At 39.6% G+C, this 19,935-nt stretch overlaps 1 protein-coding gene across 27 annotated transcripts in view; it reads right to left on the bottom strand.

Annotated features, from left to right (window-relative positions):
- Positions 1-19,935, bottom strand: part of RIMS1 (regulating synaptic membrane exocytosis 1) — a 513,389-nt gene that overhangs the window by 92,288 nt on the left and 401,166 nt on the right. For all 27 annotated transcript variants that reach the window (XM_084623248.1, XM_084623228.1, XM_084623249.1 and 24 more), the window contains 2 exons: positions 18,991-19,103; positions 1,885-2,051 (listed from right to left, as the gene is read on the bottom strand). In XM_084623248.1, coding sequence (XP_084479374.1) covers positions 1,885-2,051; positions 18,991-19,103 — 280 coding nt within the window. The remainder of the gene's footprint in view (positions 1-1,884; positions 2,052-18,990; positions 19,104-19,935) is intronic.

Raw genomic sequence — 19,935 nt, 5'->3', positions numbered from 1 at the left:
ATCTCTATGAAGGACTAGTGTTTATATTATGGACTTTAACACCAGGTGGCTATTTTGAGTTGAGCTTTTTTTTTTTTCGGTTAGCCCCACAAGGGGACCGAGAGCTGACCTGGCCAGTGTGCTATGCCAGAGAAGGAGCAGACCATTGTAGAACCAAGACACAGGAGGGTTGCTAGACAGGAAGAATCCCTGCAATGCCACTTCCTGACATGAAGGGGCGCTCTAAAGGTGAACGCACACCATAATGCTCCCAGTGGCTTCAGTACAGCTGGATCAAAGCCCATAGTGAGGAGCTCTATGGAAGTTGGAAATGCAGGGTTTGCAATATATTTTAGACATTATTAATTTTTTCAACTGAAAATAGATGTTAACTAATCAATAACACATGATATGTTGGCTATAATTTTTGAGATATAGGAATAATATTCTTATTCACATGCCCTATAGCTTCAGAGGCATACCAGCCAGTTCTGTGCTCCTTCATTTGAAATAGGAAAGGAAAACATTAACATATAAAAAACGAAAACAATAATATTAACATAATAATTTATTCCTCAGACAATTTATGGTTATATACCAGTGTTTACATCAAAATGGTTTAGTTTAAAAATAAAATCCTCCCTGTCTGCAGGGGGCAGTGTGCATTTGTACGTGCCCACACACACATGTTCACTCACAACAAAGACACACTTAGAGAAAAAGGTTGAGTTAACCATACAAATTGATTTATTGGTAGAATAAAGAGGTAAAGCTGGCAACACTTAATGATTTTTATTTTGCGTTTTGGTTTTTTTTTTGTGCAAAATTAAATCCTTTTATGGAAAATGCAAAGGGCAGCAACAGTACTGTGGGCAGCAAACTGACATATTACCATTTATATGCATTCTGAAGGACAACTTTTGTCCTTTACACAAACTCAAGAAACAGCCTTTCACTTTTGCAGTTGTTTGATGGCCATGTAATTTCTCTTTAAACCAGTGGTTCCCAAACTTGTTCCACCACTTATGCAGGGAAAGCCCGTGGCGGGCCGGGCCGGTTTGTTTACCGGCCGCGTTCGCAAGTTCAGCCGATCGCGACTCCCAGTGGCCGCGGTTTGCTGCTCCAGGCCAATGGGAGCTGCTGGAAGCAGTGGCCCGTATGTCCCTCGGCCCACGCCGCTCCCAGCAGCTCCCACTGGCCTGGAGCAGCGAACCGCGGCCACTGGGAGCTGCGATCGGCCGAACCTGTGGACGCGGCAGGTAAACAAACCGGCCCGGCCCGCCATGGGCTTTCCCTGCACAAGCGGCGGAACAAGTTTGGAAACCACTGCTTTAAACTATAGCTAGTTGACTTTCCTCTCTAATAACCCTGATCCTGTTAGGTGGAGAGCCCTCTCAGCTGTCTTCCATCTTAATAGAAATAGGCCCTTTGGCAATGATACTGCACAGAGGGCGGTATGGGCATCAAGACCTCTGTGGCAACACAAACTAAGAAATTAGGCTCCAGTCCACCATAGCATTTAAGCACATATGCAATTTTAAGCATGTAAGTAGTGCCACTTAAGTGCTTTGCTGGATCAGAGCTTTAAAGTACTAATTTCCAGCTTGCTCCAAGTTTGGGTTTCTCCTTGCACAAATATAAAAATTTGCTGTTGCCCTGTCTGAATTTTTTGTTTACCTGTTTAAATGGCTGGATGCCAAGGTGGAAAAATATGTTCATTTCACAAAAGACTTAGGATGATAACGTGTATGTTTATGTGTGTGTGTGTTTATATATAATATATGACATTTTAAATATATTCTATTATATATATCATAAATATTTATATTTCTTATTTTATTTTTATTCTTTTTATTTTTACACCAAACAAGATTTGATACATTTAAAATAGCATCATAAACTCACCTGATTCTGCCCCTAGGGCGCTCAGATTGCTCTGACATAAAGCTTGTGCTGCTGAGGCGTGAGGCACTGCTGGTACGGGAAATGGCTGACACATCACTGACATCACTATCTGATGATTTGGCAGAGACGTTATCACAACTTCTGTACTGATCTGTTTGTATGTTATACTAAAGATTAAAAAAAGAAAGTATGAGGTTTCTTTTCAAAATGTGAAATATACTCAGACAACAAATGAGGAGGACAATTCTTTTAAACTCCTGAAATATCCAGCAGTCCCAATAACTTCAGAAAAGTTATATATATATATATATATATATTATAAATATATAGCATATATTTATAATAATGTCTTGAAAAAACTGAAAATACGATAGGTTACTTCAAGCAGATGGGCTCCGTAATGTATGGCTGAGATGACAGAACTAAACTGTGATCCATGGAACACTAGAATATTATTTTCTTTGTTATTTAGTGCACCAAATTATGACTTGTACAAATACAATGTTTTATTTACCTCTAGACATTTCTGTGGTGTCTGTGCAACTGTCTAGGGCTCTTTTGAAGTTTACATATATGCCTAAGATGGATATATTGGGATGCAACAAAAGAAGATCATAGATTGACAAAGCCATCCTCACTAATAATTAGTAAGTGGTAAATAACTTGAAATCTGAATGCTTAACCTTACTTTGATAAAAGTTACTTGAATAAATGAAAAAGTTCATTAGTTGAGCACAGTAGCTAAAATAATGTAACACTTACATACCAAGGTCATTTTGTGATCTACTTATTTATTATCATTTTGAGAAAACACAGGCAAGAAAAATAGTGTTTAAAATTATATTGAAGTCATTTGGTCAAAGAATGCTAATGAAAGATGAAGCCTCTTTTAGGCTCTGAATCATAATTTTCATGTTGCTCCATCTACTTTATGTTAAAAAAATCACCCTCTTCTGATTCTCAGACCTCATCTGACTTTATGGGAAAGCAATGAAGAAATTTCCACCCAATAAATCCCTTAACTGCTTTTCATTCTGTGGTTTTACCAAAGTAGGACTTCCGTTTTAAAAACTACAACATGACAGATCCACAGGGTTTCAGTCAAGTTTGAAAATCCAATCTGTTGAGCTCAGGGCCCTTGAGGATGTTGATTTTTAGATAGAAATTCATGGTGTTGAGGGGTATGTGTGTGTTTTGGTCAGCTCAGTTTGTGGAATGACTTCATAGTTTCTGCTTTTAGATGTGAAAAGCATCATGGTGGGTGACAGACACTATCTGCGTGGGCTGTCATTAGCACATGCACTAAATGCATCTTCTCCTGTACATTTGTGGGTGTAGGAAAAAGAGGACTCAGAATCGCAAGAGTAAACAAAAATCCAGAATGCAAGGCTGAAGGGAACTCCTCCCCCTCATTCTCTGCCAATCACATACAAATCTGCTGGTAAGAAAGGGAAGGAAGAATAGATAATAATTTGTTGCTTGTAACCTCTGTCATACAAGATAAGTTTCTTAAATATATTTGAATCATATTTCTCTGATATTTTATAACAATAGTGCACTATAATCAGATTGTCCAATGAATCCAATGGCAATCAGGATGAGTCATTTTCACCAATATTCAGTTGTACTGCACATATCCTGAGTGTTGCTAAGGACCAGCAACTCCAAAAGGTATCAGTGGAAGTTGCAGGTCCTTAGTACTTTTCAATATTAGACCCTATATATTTTAAACCCATGTGCCTCATATTAAGCGCTTACTGGTGTTATATTGGTAACTGCTTGAGGATTTTAGTGATTGAATTGCCTTTGCCTTATGCTCATTTCTTCCATTTGAAAATCTGAAGTCTGTTATTAGGCTCTTGTTCTTCAATGATCTGTGATCTACACTATGCATGTGTGTATATATATATAAACAAACATGTACACATTCTCAAGTATGTGCACATACGCGCACACACTCTTATACAAACTACTTGACTATCTACAACTTTCCAAATATCGTATCTGTGAAATAACTTTAGAGAGCCAACTCATAACAGCAAAGTTGTATTCAGGTAAGGGTGGGAGTTAGAACTACAGAAATTTAGCATTGAGGGATGATTTCAAAAATTGTGGATTTTTTTTTCAGAAACAGGAGAGAGTATATTTCCCACCTTAGCATGCCATATTTTACTTTTATACTTTTTGTTATGTTTGTGAGGTGAGAAGTGAAAATAAATACTTCTCTGATTTCTTTCAGTCATACAAGTATTTGCCTATCAGCAACATTAGTTAGAGTATAAAATTAGAATAATAGAATCATAGGGTTAGATGGGACCACAAGGGTCATCTAGTCTAAGCCCAAGATGCAGGATTTTTTGTGTCTAAACCACCCAAGACAGATGGCTATCCAGCCTCCTTTTGAAAACTTTCAGTGAAGAAGCTTCCACAACCTCCCTAGGCAATCTGTTTCATTGTCCTACTGTTCTTATAGTTAGGAAGTTTTTCCTGAGAGTTAATCTAAAACTGCTATGCTGTAGTTTGAACCCATCGCCTCTTGTCTTGCCCTTTTTGGCAAAAGAGAACAACTTTTCACCATATTTTTTATGGCAGCCTTTCAAGTATCTGAAGACCACTATCATGTCCCCACTTAATCTCCTCTTTTCCAAACTAAACATACCCCGTTCCTTCAGCCTTTGCTAATATGGTTTGCATTCCATCCCTTTGATCATATCTGTCACTCACCTCTGGATCCGTTCCAGTTTTTCCACATCCTTTCTATACATTGGTGACCAAAATCAGACACAATACTTCAGCTGAGGCCTAACCAGCGCTGAGTAGAGCGGTACTGTAACCTCCCATGACTTGCATGCTACGCTGCTGTTAATGCAACCAAAAATTGCATTTGCTTTTTTTCTGAGAGCATCACATTGCTGACTCATGTTAAAGCTGTGATCTATCAAAATTTCCAGATCCTTTTCAGCAGTGCTGCTAAGCCAAGCCATTTCCCCCCATTCTGTATTTGTACATTTGGTTTTTCTTCCCTAAGTGAAGCACCTTACATTTGTGTTGGTTGAACTTCATTTTGTTGTCAATAGCCCAGTTCTCCAATTTATCGAGATCTCTCTGAATTTTAGCTCTATCCTCCAAAGTATTGGCAACCCCCTCACCCAGCTTTGTGTCATCCAGAAATGTCATCTGTATGCTCTCTATTCCTACATCCAGGTTATTAATAAATGTTCAACAACGCCGGACCTAGAACTAAAATGTATTACATCTAAAGGTTTTTATCCTGTGCTTGCAATATCAGAGCTTTCTGAGTTTTCACTACTGTGAACCAATCCTGTTTGCAAACCAATTTATGAATCAAACACTGAAGGGTTCATACTGACGACTGTGTGTATCCAGGGGCAGCTATATTAATTGCTTGGGCATTTCAGTCTGTAATTGGAGTTTGTGAGAAGGGTGTTGGTGGTTTGTGTAAAAACAGCTGAGAGAGAGAGAGAGAGTTCCTGCAAATGAAAAAGGACAAAAAAGCACTGGATTGGCAAAGGTGAGTTTTCAGCTCTATTCTGTAGTGAAACCAGCAAGGCCCTGAGCTGAAACATGGGAAGAGATGAGTAATAGCTTGGAGTACAAAGAATCCCACGAAATTAGATGTCATTACATTTTCCTCCCATCAAGCTCACATTTGCAGAAACTCATTGCAATAAGTTGTCTCTTCTTACTGTAGTTAAATGTAACACTCACAGAGTCTCAAAAATTGGACAACTGCCTCCCCCCCCAATCCAATTTCTGTTACAAATTTAGGTCCTCAGTCTGCTCTTATTGATGTTCATGACAAAACTCCCATAGACTATAACAGGTGCCATCTAAAAAGTATGGAGTGCCCTAATCTTCCTGACTTCAACTGAAAGTGAAACCTTGACCTATTTAAATAAATGGCAAAATTCCCATTGACTTAAATGGGGCCACAATTTCACCCTGCATGTTTGTTTAACCCAAAACAAGGAGTGATTTCTCCACAGGCAATGCTATAAAAACATTTTGTTTAAAATATAAATGTAAATTCTCACTCCGATCCAAGGATTTATACTCTTAGTATCGGCAATAGGATAAATGGCTCACAAGTGCCTTTTACAGTTTCCTCCTTTTCTCAAAGCAATCCTACTCATGTAGGAGTGGCAAATCTGTTCTCTCAATCATGATTTTTCTAGCTAGGATTGGACTTTGAGAGCAAACAAAGTTTAAAGTTAGTAAGTTCTTTTTCATGTCCTTTGAAAACTTTTGTAACTAGCTACGTGACAGTGGATCCCTTATGCAAGCTGAAACTTTGATTTTCTGTTCAGTAGGGAGACTGGTGTCTTCTCTAGACTGATGGAATAGGAAACCCAGGCTCAGACATTAGATGAGTTATCACTAGCAAAATAACCTTCCCCTGTCTTTCTGCTTTTCACTTGGATGAGAGTCTTGCTTCTGCCTAATGCCAGATATGTTTTCCTTAGTTCTCAGTGCATGTTCTTAGTTTAGCTGCTCAGTGGCCACTGATACGCAACACGGCTCATCGGAAGCCTCTCAATGTGTTTTGAACATAAGTCTCTTTTACTCCATGTTTCCATATATTTTTCCTCCTGAAAGAGCAGCAGGATCTCAGGAGTGGCTCAAGTGTGTTGGTTTCCTGGACTGCAACACCTTTATTGTACTTTGTGCACGTCACTGGAAAGCTGTGGTCACGTATTTTTTCTCAACCTTGGAATTTGTCCATCTTTCCTCTTTTGCTATCTATGCTTCTCTCTCAATATACACTGACTATATTCCTTTCTTTGCTTTGTTAACAGTAGTCTTAAGCTAGCTCAGTGTTGCATGATTATGTAGGTATACAGTGCCAGGGCTGGATGGAATGTTGGACCAGCTCAAGTGTGGTACTTGTTGCCTCCTACAAAAATGGTGTAAGTACTGCTACTGACATTAATAAAGAGTCTCTACTATTCCCAAGTGAGAGAGGCCTGCATTTTAAAGCAGACAGTTCTATTCCTTATGCTGCATGGACGTAGTTTAAATGATGTCCATTTTGCTATGGATTTATTACAACACACACTGCCAAAAATATCCCCCCAACACTCAAGCATCACCAGAGGAAATCATAAGCCATTTTAGAAAACACTGTGCCCGTGAATGATTAGTTTCTACGTGAGATACTCTCTGCACTATGGAAGCTCCCTTAAATGGAGCTTTCAGGTGTGGCTCCAGGCTAGGCAATTGTTGCCAAGCAGTGGTGCTAGAACATTTTGTATAGTGGGGGTGCTGAGAGCCATTGAACCAAACTGTAAACCCTGATATCATGGAAACCACTTCAAGATAGGGGGAAAAGTGCCATGGACTGAAAGAGATCCACTTATTACTATTATTTAAAATTTGGTAGAGACCCCCACTAGGGCTCAAGGGGCTAGGATAAATCTGCTATTTAGAAAGAAAGAATAGGGATTAGCACTGGAGGTAAATACACAGTAATTTAGACACATTTTATAATGCCTAGTAATGCTCAGGAGCTTTCTCCAGCAGAAGTCTGAAGGAGTCTTTTATTCATCTAGAATCCCAATACACTTTCAGCTGTCTGAGTGGACTCCAAATCTTGTTTAAGAAAATTCATATAATCAATTTTTTTCTTCTCACATTTTTAAATGGCCACAAAAGCAAAAAAAGAATCAAAGAAATATATCTGTAAATCTTCAATAAACTAAAGCATGAGAATTTTTTGCAACCATTATTTTTCTCCCAACCATACATGGTACTTCAGGGTGTTTTTATTCCAAAAATTTGTTGCTCATCCCAAAAGCAGAATATGGTACTTGTTCTGATAACAACATCTACACAGTAGGTCTATTTTTAGTCATTAATAGTAACAAGGATGGGAAGTCCATTCCCTCTGCTGTGTAACAGCATTAGTTATAACTCCTGTTCTGAGTTACAGAAATATAGCCTTCTTTCAATATAACTATCTGAAGTGTAAACTTGTACTGCAGTTATTCTGTTCACTTGCCACCTATGGAATAGCTTGCTCCTGTACTGTGTCAGTGAAAGTAGAAAAAGGTGGTTGATGAACTGCAGACACACTAACTTCAGTAGAAATAATGGAGACACAAACTAAAAGAATGTTCTTGCTGGATGTTATTCCAGTTCTGTAATGACTCGGGATTTTAATATTTTCTTGGTTATAGGGCAAATTTCACAGATCATTTTTCATTAATCTTTCAGTGGGATCAAAGCTCATTTCTACTTCTTTCTCCCCACTCTCCCTACTACTATGGGATATAAAGGGGCTTAGGATTTAGTTTCACAGTCAAGATCCTGTGGCTTTCCTGCAGCACACAATAAAAGCTCACTGTATACACCAGCCTTTATGGAGCCTCTCTCTGTCTCATGCAAAGCTCTGAACACAGTTGCTCAGTTCACAGCCCTTCCGTAAGGCTTCTCTCTATCATAGGAACATATATAGTCCTCATTACAATAGTATCTGAATGCCTCACAATCTTTTTCCTCACAAAAACCCTTTGAGGTAGGAAAGCATTTTATCCCCATTTTAGAGATCTGGGGCTGAGACACAGAAAGACTAAGTGACTTGCCCAGGGTCACACAGGTCTGCCAAATCCCAGACTAACAGCCAATCCTCCTCTCCTGGAAGACTTAAATTGTAGATCAAAATCTATGTAGCCTGATCCTAAAATAAAGCCCCTCTTAAATGTCATATCTCCTTTTTTGAGCAGGATATGACAAGCACTGTAGCTTTCCTAAAGATTAAGTCTTAACCGAGGGCTTCAATGAAAAATAAGTTTACGTTAAACAAAATGCTTTCAAAATACTCAAAGTACTAACTGACCTAGCAATGTACTTCAATCTAGAGTGGTGTCCTTTTAAGTGTTTACTATAAAGCTCTCATCAGTAGGAATCTGGAATAAACACCTCTTTTAAAAATGTGTTGTGCATTGACTGGAACAAGAACAGCTTTGGAGTTTGTGCATATGTTCAGTATGTAAACAATGCATATTAAGATCCTGAATCAAATTCTTCTCTCACACCGGTGTAAATCCAGAATCATGTTACAGCAGGGCCTGTGAGTCTCCCACACATAACAAAAACATAGCATTAACACAAACATATTACAGTAGTTCTGGGGACAAGAGCCTTACTGATATTTAGATAGGTTTCAGAGTAGCAGCCGTGTTAGTCTGTATTCGCAAAAAGAAAAGGAGTACTTGTGGCACCTTAGAGACTAACAAATTTATTTGAGCATAAGCTTTCGTGACCTACAGCTCACTTCATTGATAGTAAAGGGAGAAATGAGTCAAAGAATTCTTAAAACTTTTAAATTTTTTTTCCTTTCATTAGATTCACAGCAACATTTTCTTTGTTTTTTCATTTAATCCTTTCATATAAATTATGGAGTTTTTCCATTACAACTGAAGCCAGTAAGGAGCTGAAGCAGCATCTACATGGCTTCCAAAACAGCTTGAAATTCAGAGTACAAAAGACAATCACAAAGAGAAGGATTATAGTCGTCCTAATGCAGAGATTTGCTTATTCACAGTATGTTTACTGAAAAATAGCTGGACTGTGATTATTCAAATACTAACACGCTGCCTGGTTAATGGCTGAATACTGCGAATATGCAAAATAACCATATAGTGAGAGTGAATGAGAATCCCAACACCAGAATGAAGAGAACTGCATGCTTGGAAAAAATGTACCAGTTTTAGCTCAGAACATAATAAGGGCCATAGTAGGTCAGACCAATTGTCCATCTAGGCCAGTATCCTATATTCTGACAGGGGCTGGTGTCAGATGGACTGAACAGAACAATGCAATTAACAAGTGATCCATTCCCAGTTGTCCAGTCCCAGCTTCTGCCACTCAGAGGTTTAGGTACACCCACAGAATGGGGTTATGTCCCTGACCATCTTGGCTGATGGACCTATCTCCATGAACTTATCTAATTTGGAAGCTGTACAGCCTTGTCGCAGTCTGGCTGCTTGAAAGAAAAAAAATGTATGTGTAATACAAAGCATATTTTAAATAAATAGGGAAATACTTCTTCGCATATGGAATTCACTACTGGAGGTAATGATGCAGCAGAACACAAAGGATTTTAACAGCATTTAGATAATTCTGTGCACAACAGAACAATTACAGTTATACATGGTAAGAGGGGAATAATCAAAACTCATGCTTCGGGGTGTTAACTGATTACTGTAGGACCCGGAAAGGAATATTTTCCCTATGTACAGCACCTCATAATTGGCCACAAGCTCACTGGGGAGAGGGGCTCATCTTTCTCTGAAGCAAAACTCATATGCTTCATTGCCTATACTGGCAGCAGGATGGGGGAAATTGGTTTTGCTTTGGGATGGCAAACTATATGCTTGCTACTAATATGAACAATTTCTTTACATCTACTTCATCACTCACATTCTGAATTTTAAAATGTATATTAGATCACCTCAACAACTTGTCTTTACCCATAAAAATAAGTCCATCTTCTATAGCTTTCATTGTTTTTCGCTTTCTACCATGTTAATAATTTTTTTAAAGAACTTTAGTAAGACTGTTGAATATGGCCATCTCTTGCTAAAGACCACACTAGCTAGTCTTAAATTAAGAGCTATCATATCCCTTAATATGGTTTATCAGATATTTATCACAACTGGTATTAAATTGTCTAGTCTATGGTTTCTTGTTTGTCTCATAAAAACTGCTGTAGACAAGGAAAGATTATAGGACTAAGAGTCAACCTGCTTCCTTTACCAATATACATATCAGATTACAGTGGTTCAGGGTAATGAATTTCATAACTGAAGAATGCCTACAAAGTTAAAATGCTGAGAATGTGCCCTCCACAACCAGCATGCAAAGGGCTAGCCGAAAGAAAAACAGCACTGCCCCTTTAAAAGCTTCTTACCGGGGTAAAGAGAAGGGGGAAAGTTTACAGGGATGGACAAGAAGGGCAGGAAGCAATTGGGGGCAGGTCAGGTCAGATCACTGCACTATCCTTCCTGCTGACCAGAAGATTGTGTGTGTGGGGGTATTTATACATCATGCAGCCCCAGATAGGTCCTCTTTAGCAGGATTTGGCTGCCAAGTGGTGGCTCCAGGGCATTTAGTCATGGGAACAGCAAAGCCCAACCATTTTAACCATAAGGGTTAATAAAGAGATGAAGGAGGATTTGAGGGTTTTGGAGCAGTTTCTGAATCATCAGAGTGTCTTTTTGGAGGGAGGAAAGGATGGCAGAGGCAGATTTAAAGGTTCATTCAGATGCATCGGGAGGAACAGGTTTGGACTATTTTATCAAGACAGGTGGTATGCCCAGAAATGGCCCTCAGATTGGATACAAAGATTGGGATAGTGAAAGATATACTACTCTTGGAATTCTTTCCCATTTTGGTAGCAGTAACTATTTGAGGAACATATTTTGGAAACAAAAAAGTGCAGTTTTGTAATGACAACTTTGCCGTGGTACATGTTAACAATCACCAGTCCTCCAGATCTCCCAGGGCCATGAAGTTGGTAAGGGCATTATGATTCTAGTGGCTAAATCTTAACATATGTTTTTCTGCCATGCATATGCCCAGGATTGATAAAGACATAGCTAATGTGTTCTCTCCAAAGGTAATAACAAAATGTTTTTTAAGTACATCAGAAGCAGGAAGCCTGCTAAACAACCAGTGGGGCCCCTGGACGATCGAGATACAAAAGGAGTACTTAAAGACAATAAAGTCATTGCAGAGAAACTAAATGAATTCTTTTCTTCAGTCTTCACAGCTGAGGATGTTAGGGAGATTCCCAAACTTGAGCAGTCTTTTGTAGGTGACAAATCTGAGGAATTGTCACAGATTGAAGTATCACTAGAGGAGGTTTTGGAATTAATTGAGAAAAATAACAGTAACAAGTCACCGGGATCAGATGGCATTCACCCAAGAGTTCTGAAAGAACTCAAATGTGAAATTGCAGAACTATTAACTATGGTTTGTAACCTGTCCTTTAAATCATCTACTGTACCCAATGACTGGAAGGTAGCTAATGTAATTCCAATATTTAAGAAGGGCTCCAGAGGTGATCCTGGCAATTACAGACCAGTAAGTCTAACATCAGTATCAGGCAAATTGGTTGAAACAACAGTAAAGAATAATATTGTCAGACACATAGAAGAACATAAATTGTTGTGCAAAAGTCAACATGATTTCTGTAAAGGGAGATCATGTCTTACCAATCTATTAGAATTCTTTGAGGGGGTTAACAAACATGTGGACAAGGGGGATCCAGTGGATATAGTGTACTTAGATTTCCAGAAAGCCTTTGACAAGGCTCACCAAAGGCTCTTATGTAAATTAAATTGTCATGGGATAAGAGGGAAGATCCTTTCATGGATTGAGAACTGGTTAAAAGATAGGGAACAAAGGGTAGGAATAAATGGTAAATTTTCAGAATGGAGAGGGGTAACTAGTGGTATTCCCCAAGGGTCAGTCCTAGGACAAATCCTATTCAATTTATTCATAAATGATCTGGAGAAAGGGGTAAACAGGGAGGTGGCAAAGTTTGCAGATGATACTAAACTGCTCAAGACCGTTAAGACCAAAGCAGACTGCGAAGAACTTCAAAAAGATCTCACAAAACTAAGTGATTGGCCAACAAAATGGCAAATGAATTTTAATGTGGATAAATGTAAAGTAATGCACATTGGAAAAAATAACCCCAGATATATATACAATACGATGGGGGCTAATTTAGCTACAACTAATCAGGAGAAAGATCGTGGAGTCATCGTGGATAGTTCTCTGAAGACGTCCACGCCGTGTGCAGCGGCAGTCAGAAAAGCAAACAGGATGTTAGGAATCATTAAAAAAGGGATAGAGAATAAAATGGAGAATATCTTATTGCCCTTATATAAATCCATGGTACGCCCACATCTTGAATACTGCGTACAGATGTGGTCCCCCCATCTCAAAAAAGATATACTGGCATTAGAAAAGGTTCAGAAAAGGGCAACTAAAATGATTAGGGGTTTGGAACGGGTCCAATATGAGGAGAGATTAAAGAGGCTAGGACTTTTCAGCTTGGAAAAGAGGAGACTAAGGGGGAATATGATAGAAGTATATAAAATCATGAGTGGCGTGGAGAAAGTGAATAAGGAAAAGTTATTTACTTGTTCCCGTAATATAAGAACTAGGGGTCACCAAATGAAATTAATGGGTAACAGGTTTAAAACGAATACAAGGAAGTTCTTCTTCACTCAGTGCACAGCCAACCTGTGGAACTCCTTTCCTGAGAAGGTTGTGAAGGCTAGGACTATAACAGGGTGTACTGGATAAATTCATGGAGGTTAAGTCCATTAATGGCTATTAGCCAGGATGGGTAAGGCCTAGGCTCTGTTTGTCAGAGGGTGGAGATGGATGGCAGGAGAGAGATCACTAGATCATTACCTGTTAAATTCACTCCCTCTGGGGCACCTGGCATTGGCCACTGTCGGAAGACAGGATACTGGGCTGGATGGACCTTTGGTCTGACCCAGTATGGCCATTCTTATGTTCTTATGAGTTCAGACGGACAAATATCAGAGAGTAGCATCAGGGAGCAATCAGGAACCAGAACAGATGCCGGTAGTACTCTAGAACCTTGACAGCTCTCAGGAATGTACAGAGATCAGTAGAACCATAATGTTTAGGGCCTGTGACAGGAATATTAATGATTTTGTGAAATTTCAGAGGAGGGAAGGCCTGTCAATAATATGGCCTACTCTAGTATACTGGAATACATGGTGTCATCTACCATTGAGCCTTATGTTGCCAGTATAATGAGGGGTTACCTGGATCCTTGTGGTAGTTTCTTAGTCCAGAGATTTTTAGTAGAGTAATCTCAGGACATGGGTCCTAGAAAAGATCCATGTTCTCCCATCACTATTCAAACACTTAGGTCCGGTCCACACTACAAACCTATAACAGTATAACTGCGTCGCTCAGGGTTGTGAAAAATATACACCTCTGAGCAATGTAGTTATACTGATCTAACCCTGTGTACAGACAGCGCTATGCTGGTGGGAGAACTTAACTCGCCAACATAGCTACCACCTCTCGGTGAGGTGGATTAACTAAGCCTACTGGTGAGCTCTCTCCTATCGGTTTAGAGCATTTTCATTAAAGCGCTACAGCAGTGCAGCTTCATCAGTGCCGCTGCACTGATGCAGCATTTTAAGTGTAGACATGCCCTTAGAGATTTGGTCCAAGTTCTCAATCAAATACGCAGAAGCAGCCAGGAGGCTGCCTTGTTCAAAGCTGCATTCTTGGTAGCAATTTTTGGAACTTTTAAAGTTAGTGAACTAATGCCTGGGTTAGCAAGAGATACTTTGGGAAGGACTTTGAAGTGGAAGGATTTACAATGGGAAGTGCAATCAGTTTTCTAAACCATGAGGATTTCCAAAACTGATCAAGTGGGCAAAGTGAGTCCATATAGCTACATCTGTGGGGTGAGGCAAGGAATTGCCCAGTAAGAACATTAAGGATTTATACAGCAATGAGACCCATACGGCCCCTCTTTATGCATGGTGATAGAAGGCTCCTCACAGCTTTGTTACAGTTTTCAAAAAGGGGCTTTCAAAGCTGGGGTTACTGGTGCAAGAATTTGGTTCCCACTTTTTCTGATTGGGGGTGCAATAGTTGTGGCCCACCTAGGGCTAGGGGCCACAGCAATTCAGGCAATGACATTCAAGTGTACACAAATCAGAGTTAATTTTCTTGTACTTCCACTTTCAGAATCATGCAAACAGGCCAGGTGAGCAGCGGTGTGGACCTGCAGGCACAATATTTTATACTGGGCACACAGGAAGGGCTTCCAGGTTGGTGAGCAGTTCACATCTGGGCCTAGAGAGTAAGGCAATCCTGAGCTGGAATGGAAGCAGAGGCGTGCTATTGGACCAGCTGATGTGTGCTGTACACTCTTTGGGAGCAGACACCGGATGCAAATATGGTTCACTTTGGTTAAAAACAAAAACAGGAAGGAATCAGTGAATATCTGGGAACCAGGCAGAGGTGTGGGAGGCAGCTAAGCATTTTGCTGGTGCCTCCTTGTGGCAGATGTCCTGGCCGGTACTCAGTATAGAAGGGATATGGTTACTGGATATAACATGCCCGAAAAGAGTTTGAAGGAAAGCATCTCTTAAGGGAGCTGAATAAGTGGAGTTTGCAGCTTCTACATCTCATCAGCAGGGAGATGACCTCCCTCCTGTTTCTAGACTCCTTTAAGGAAGCTGAGGAAGGGATTTGGGGTTCCTACATCTGGAAAAGCAGGGAACTGATGGGCACTCCCACATGTTATAAGTGAATAAAGTTGCAGCCTCATTAAATGACATCCATTACCTCCTGTCTTTTTTCTGGTGTGGTTGAACAATGAACTTGGTTAAACCTTATACCTTAAACATTTATAACAGATTGCATTATAGTATCCGTGCAGTAACGACCTTAACGCATAAAATGACAAAGTTACTGGAGCAAAAACCACTATATAGTAGTGACAAGTTAAAAATAACTGAGATTAGAAAACAAAAACAAATAATGGGTCACAGTGTAAAACTTTATCCACCCATGTATCAGGATCAGGTGACACAAGATCATCAGCTCAGATGTTATATTTAATTTTAATCAACTGGAACATTAAACAGGTGCATGTTAAGGATATTTTGGATTTCAAGCTCAGCACAAATTACTCATTTTACTTTCCACTGTTTTATCTTGAAATGCTCAGCTTCTTTGTAATGACATAAGGTGCCCAGAAAAGGTAATGCTTCCTTTAAGATATGATAATTTATATTTAAACATTCCTTCTTAACGAACAGTGATGTAATACAATTATTTTAGTTTAGCACCTAAATGCTAAGGGTTTAATTTTGGCCTCAGTTCCCCATATTAGTACTGTGATGGGATGTACCAGCCCCACAGTGGTGCGCAGGGGTTAACCCTTCTCTCTTGGCCAAGGAGGCGATGTCCCCTCAGCTCTGTTGGGCATGCTCCAGCTGGAGACGATATAAAAGGCAGCAGAGCAGCTCAATCTGGGCTGACTGCCAGTGAGGAAGGAGCTGGGCTGCTGACACCTGGGGGAGGAATGCTTGCACTCCAGGACGTGGAGGCCAGCCAGATGGAGACAGACCCCAAAACATAGGCTTGAGACACAGCAGAGAGGGGAGAGACCATGGAGACCAAGAGGTGGCAAACTGCAGAGAATTGGGTAGGAAGTGACCCAGGGAAACTTTGCGGGGAAGTGGTGGTAGAACTGGAGATAGCTCTGTGTGTTTTGGTAGGATCCCTCCCAAGCTGGTGGTGGGCAACCCCACCACCGACAGGGCCCTGGGTTGGGATCTGGTGGAGAAGGCGGGCCCAGGTCCCCCTATCCTGGCCACCGCCCACGCTGGGGTGGTGGTCCAGCTCACCTACACTATTGACTCTGGCCACTAGGCCGCCCTGCCCTGAGTGCAGGGACCAGGCTACTGACTAAGGTCACAGGGCCATGCAACCCCGAGTCCGGGGGCAGTCCTACCGACTCAACTGCGGGGCTGTAACGCACCTCTCTCTCCCACCCCCAAAGAGTCACGGGGTGTATCAGCCCCATGACAAATACTGGGGGGAAATCTAGGAATTTGAAGGGCTGACAGCAAACGCCAACCAAAGCACATAATCGTCTTTGAGACAGACATAATCTAATAAGTGTTTCACTGTCCTCCAGAAATACATGTCTATCTGTATTGAAAAATATCTGTGTTGAAAAATTATGAAAATTGGGTACGTTTAGAGCAGTGAGAAACGTCTGACTTCAACTGTATATGTAGTTAGAACAAACCAACTATGACTGAAGTTTGACCTGCAGCTGTGAATCAACAATGATTTGACAATGAAGTGCCCAAAAAAGCCCAAGGGAATTCTCTTCCTTTTATCTGGATACCCACAATTTTTAACAAGCTACTGCTTATGCGGTATTTTGAGTTTGTGACTGATTGGTTTGGTCACATGGGACATGTCACATAGTATTTCCCCCATGTATCTGGTTGATTGAATCTATCTCATGTGATCTATAATATAAACCCAACATAAAATGAGCTATTTTACTTTTACCCAAAAAGTAGGGCTGTTTTTCAGGTGATTTGACTGGAAATATTGAGCAAAAAGTGTTATAGCACCAGCATCTGTGTTATTTTGACAACCAGTGGCCTAATACATTATCTTCCTCTTCCTGGGAATTTTTGTATCTATCTCTTCTATTTTTGATGACAATTTATATCCCAGTTATAAAATATTCCCATATTTGAAATGCTCTCCAGTTTAATTACATGAAGACCAATGTTTTCAAACCTAAATAGCAATTTAGGAGCCTAAGTGTGCGGCCTGATTTTTGAATTATTAAGGACCCAGCAGCTCCCATTAATTTTAACTGGAAGTTGCTGTGTTCTCAGGATTGGGGAAAGTGGGGGGAATGTGTCTAGCAGTCGGATACCTGTGCTTGTGGAGTACATGCTTGAAGCATTCTAGTGTGGCCAACTTGATTTTACTGCAAGGATTGCAAGGTGTGGCATTTTTCTTGAAGCCCTAGTGCCTGGAGTGAGAGTGAAAATCCCAGCTTGCATTGTTTAAAAAAACCCAAACGTTTCTAGTCCATGTGAAGAAAAGCTTTAAAATGTGAACAGTAAAGGTTCAAAAGCCAGAAAGCAAATAAAAGGAACCCAAAATATATTCTCATGAGTCTAGGGGGCCAATTCATGATTTTTGACTAATTTATAGTTGTGATGGTGGTAATACTGTGCACTTACAACTTCCTACAGTGTGCTTTTATCTTCATACTGTCACCCTATGGCTGCTCATACTAAGCAAATTATTGTTATGCAATAGTCTCAATGCAATACTTTTGTTGTTAGAATGCTTCTAGTACAGCACCAGAGTGGTTGGTTCTGCCTTTAGGGTTACCATGCATCTGTATTTTCCTGGACATGTCTGGCTTTTTGGTTCTTAAATCATCATCCAGGAGGAATTTTTAAATATCTAAAAACATCCGGGATTTTTATTATTTTTCGCAAAGAAGAGTTGATCATTCAAGAAAGAGAGTGAATGTTGATCACTCGAGAGAGTGCCTGCTTTTTCCCCCAAGCTCCCAGCATGGCTGGGAGGGAGGAGGAGAGGGGGAACGCGGCGCGCTCAGGGGAGGAGGCAGGGCTGGGGCGGGGACTTTGGGGAAGGGGTAGAGTTGGGGCAGGGCCGGGGGGCGCAAGCAAATACCGCCCCCCCGCCCGTGGAGTGTCCTCTTTTTTGAATGTTCAAATATGGTAACCCTACCTTTGATGGTCTTTTATTTACACTAAATAGAAACAATACTGTCTCTCTAAAAAGGAATCATATGATCTACCTCTAAGTACCTCTCCCCCAGGACCTCCAGAAGCATCCTTCCTGCCTCAGTGCTCCTGCTCCAGGAGGCCAAATGCCTTCAGCAATTATGCACATATGGACAGCTCTGTCCTCTATGGCTTGGCTTGTAAAAGGCATAACAGAACTCTACAAGTCATTTTCTGCGTTCTAATTGAGACCTATTCAGCAGAAAGGTCAAATGGCTGTGGAAGCACATATATGTATTATAAACAAAATTTGCCATATGGTACCTTTGGACTAAACTTTTTAATGCAACAATTACACATTTATCATGTAAATTTGTGTCTCAAAAGAAAATTTTAAATTTCAATGAGAAAAGAAGATCAAAACTCAACTGATGATTGAGTTATACTGTGAAAACAAAATCCCTTCATGTATTTCCAAGCAGGAAGGATTATGTCTGTAGCAATATTAGGAAGCAAATATGTTACTCTACAAGCATCTGCAAAAGCATTTTGTATTGTGCAAACCCATTTTAGATTACTTCAAAAACTAAAGTCTAATACACTTTTCTGACTATGAGTCTAATATAAAGTGATATAATAAAGCTGTGATTCAAAAAAGCTTTCTTCAAAATATGTAAACATTATATCCTTAAGTATTGGATAATATTTTAAATAGCCATGTTACTCCTTCACCTTTCCAAACAAAATATTGTTTTAATACTGCTAACTTTACCTTAGTATATTGCTCACGCTCATATTCTTGGCTAGAACCAGACCCTGTTGTCTGATTATAACGATGCATTTTCATTTTCATCAGTCGCGTTTCCTCCTCCACTACTAAGCTTGCTGTAAAAACACATAATGGAAGCCTATTAAAAGTGGTGAAAAACTTCTCAAGAAATAAATGGTTTAGCAGCAATTTTGATCTTATTTCCATCTCAACAAAACAAAGAAATATACAAACAGTACAATAACAAGCAGGGTGTAAACACTGAACAGAGGAAGACTAATATTAATAAATCAAGTACTTCAGCTGCCTCGAGTCTTCACCTGAAAATGGATAGATATCCAAATTTCCCATATACTATCAAGCTAGTGTAATAGATGTCAAAAGAACAAAGGAATTTAAATTGATAGGCTGAACTATAAACTTGTTAAGCCCTCTGGATGCAGAGAATATACATACATGTGTTTCTAACCACACATTTGTTGACTGTGAAAAATGTTATCATTGTGTTCTAAGTGTTAATACACTGTACAGATAATACTAAAAATATTTAAATAAGAAGCTGTTTCCTACCACTATCTTCCAACACAGTAATTGTTTACTATGACTAAAACATTTATAAGGAGGAACAATTTTCTCTATCGACTATAAAACATACAAAAATAATTTGCATAATTTTTGCTTGCTGTGCCTCATGGACCTTAGAAATATAGTATTTGCTTTCCCATGTTTCCTTTTTTTGCAAAGAAATAATAATATAATAATAATAATGAAGAATGTTTTCTTGCATTTTTACTTTTTCCCACTGTAATATTTACTGTTCTTTTTTAAAAAAAACCCTAAGAACTGTAGTATTGTAGAGAACATTCTTTTCTTTCCTTGAAAGTAGTTAGCAGATAGTACTGAATATGTTTGCAAATGTACCTTTGAAAAAATAAAGTAGGGAAGATG

The sequence above is a fragment of the Lepidochelys olivacea genome (genome assembly GCF_965140295.1).
Source record: "Lepidochelys olivacea isolate rLepOli2 genome assembly, chromosome: 3".
Lineage (NCBI taxonomy): Eukaryota > Metazoa > Chordata > Testudines > Cheloniidae > Lepidochelys > Lepidochelys olivacea.
This window is presented reverse-complemented; position numbering and strand designations above follow the sequence as displayed.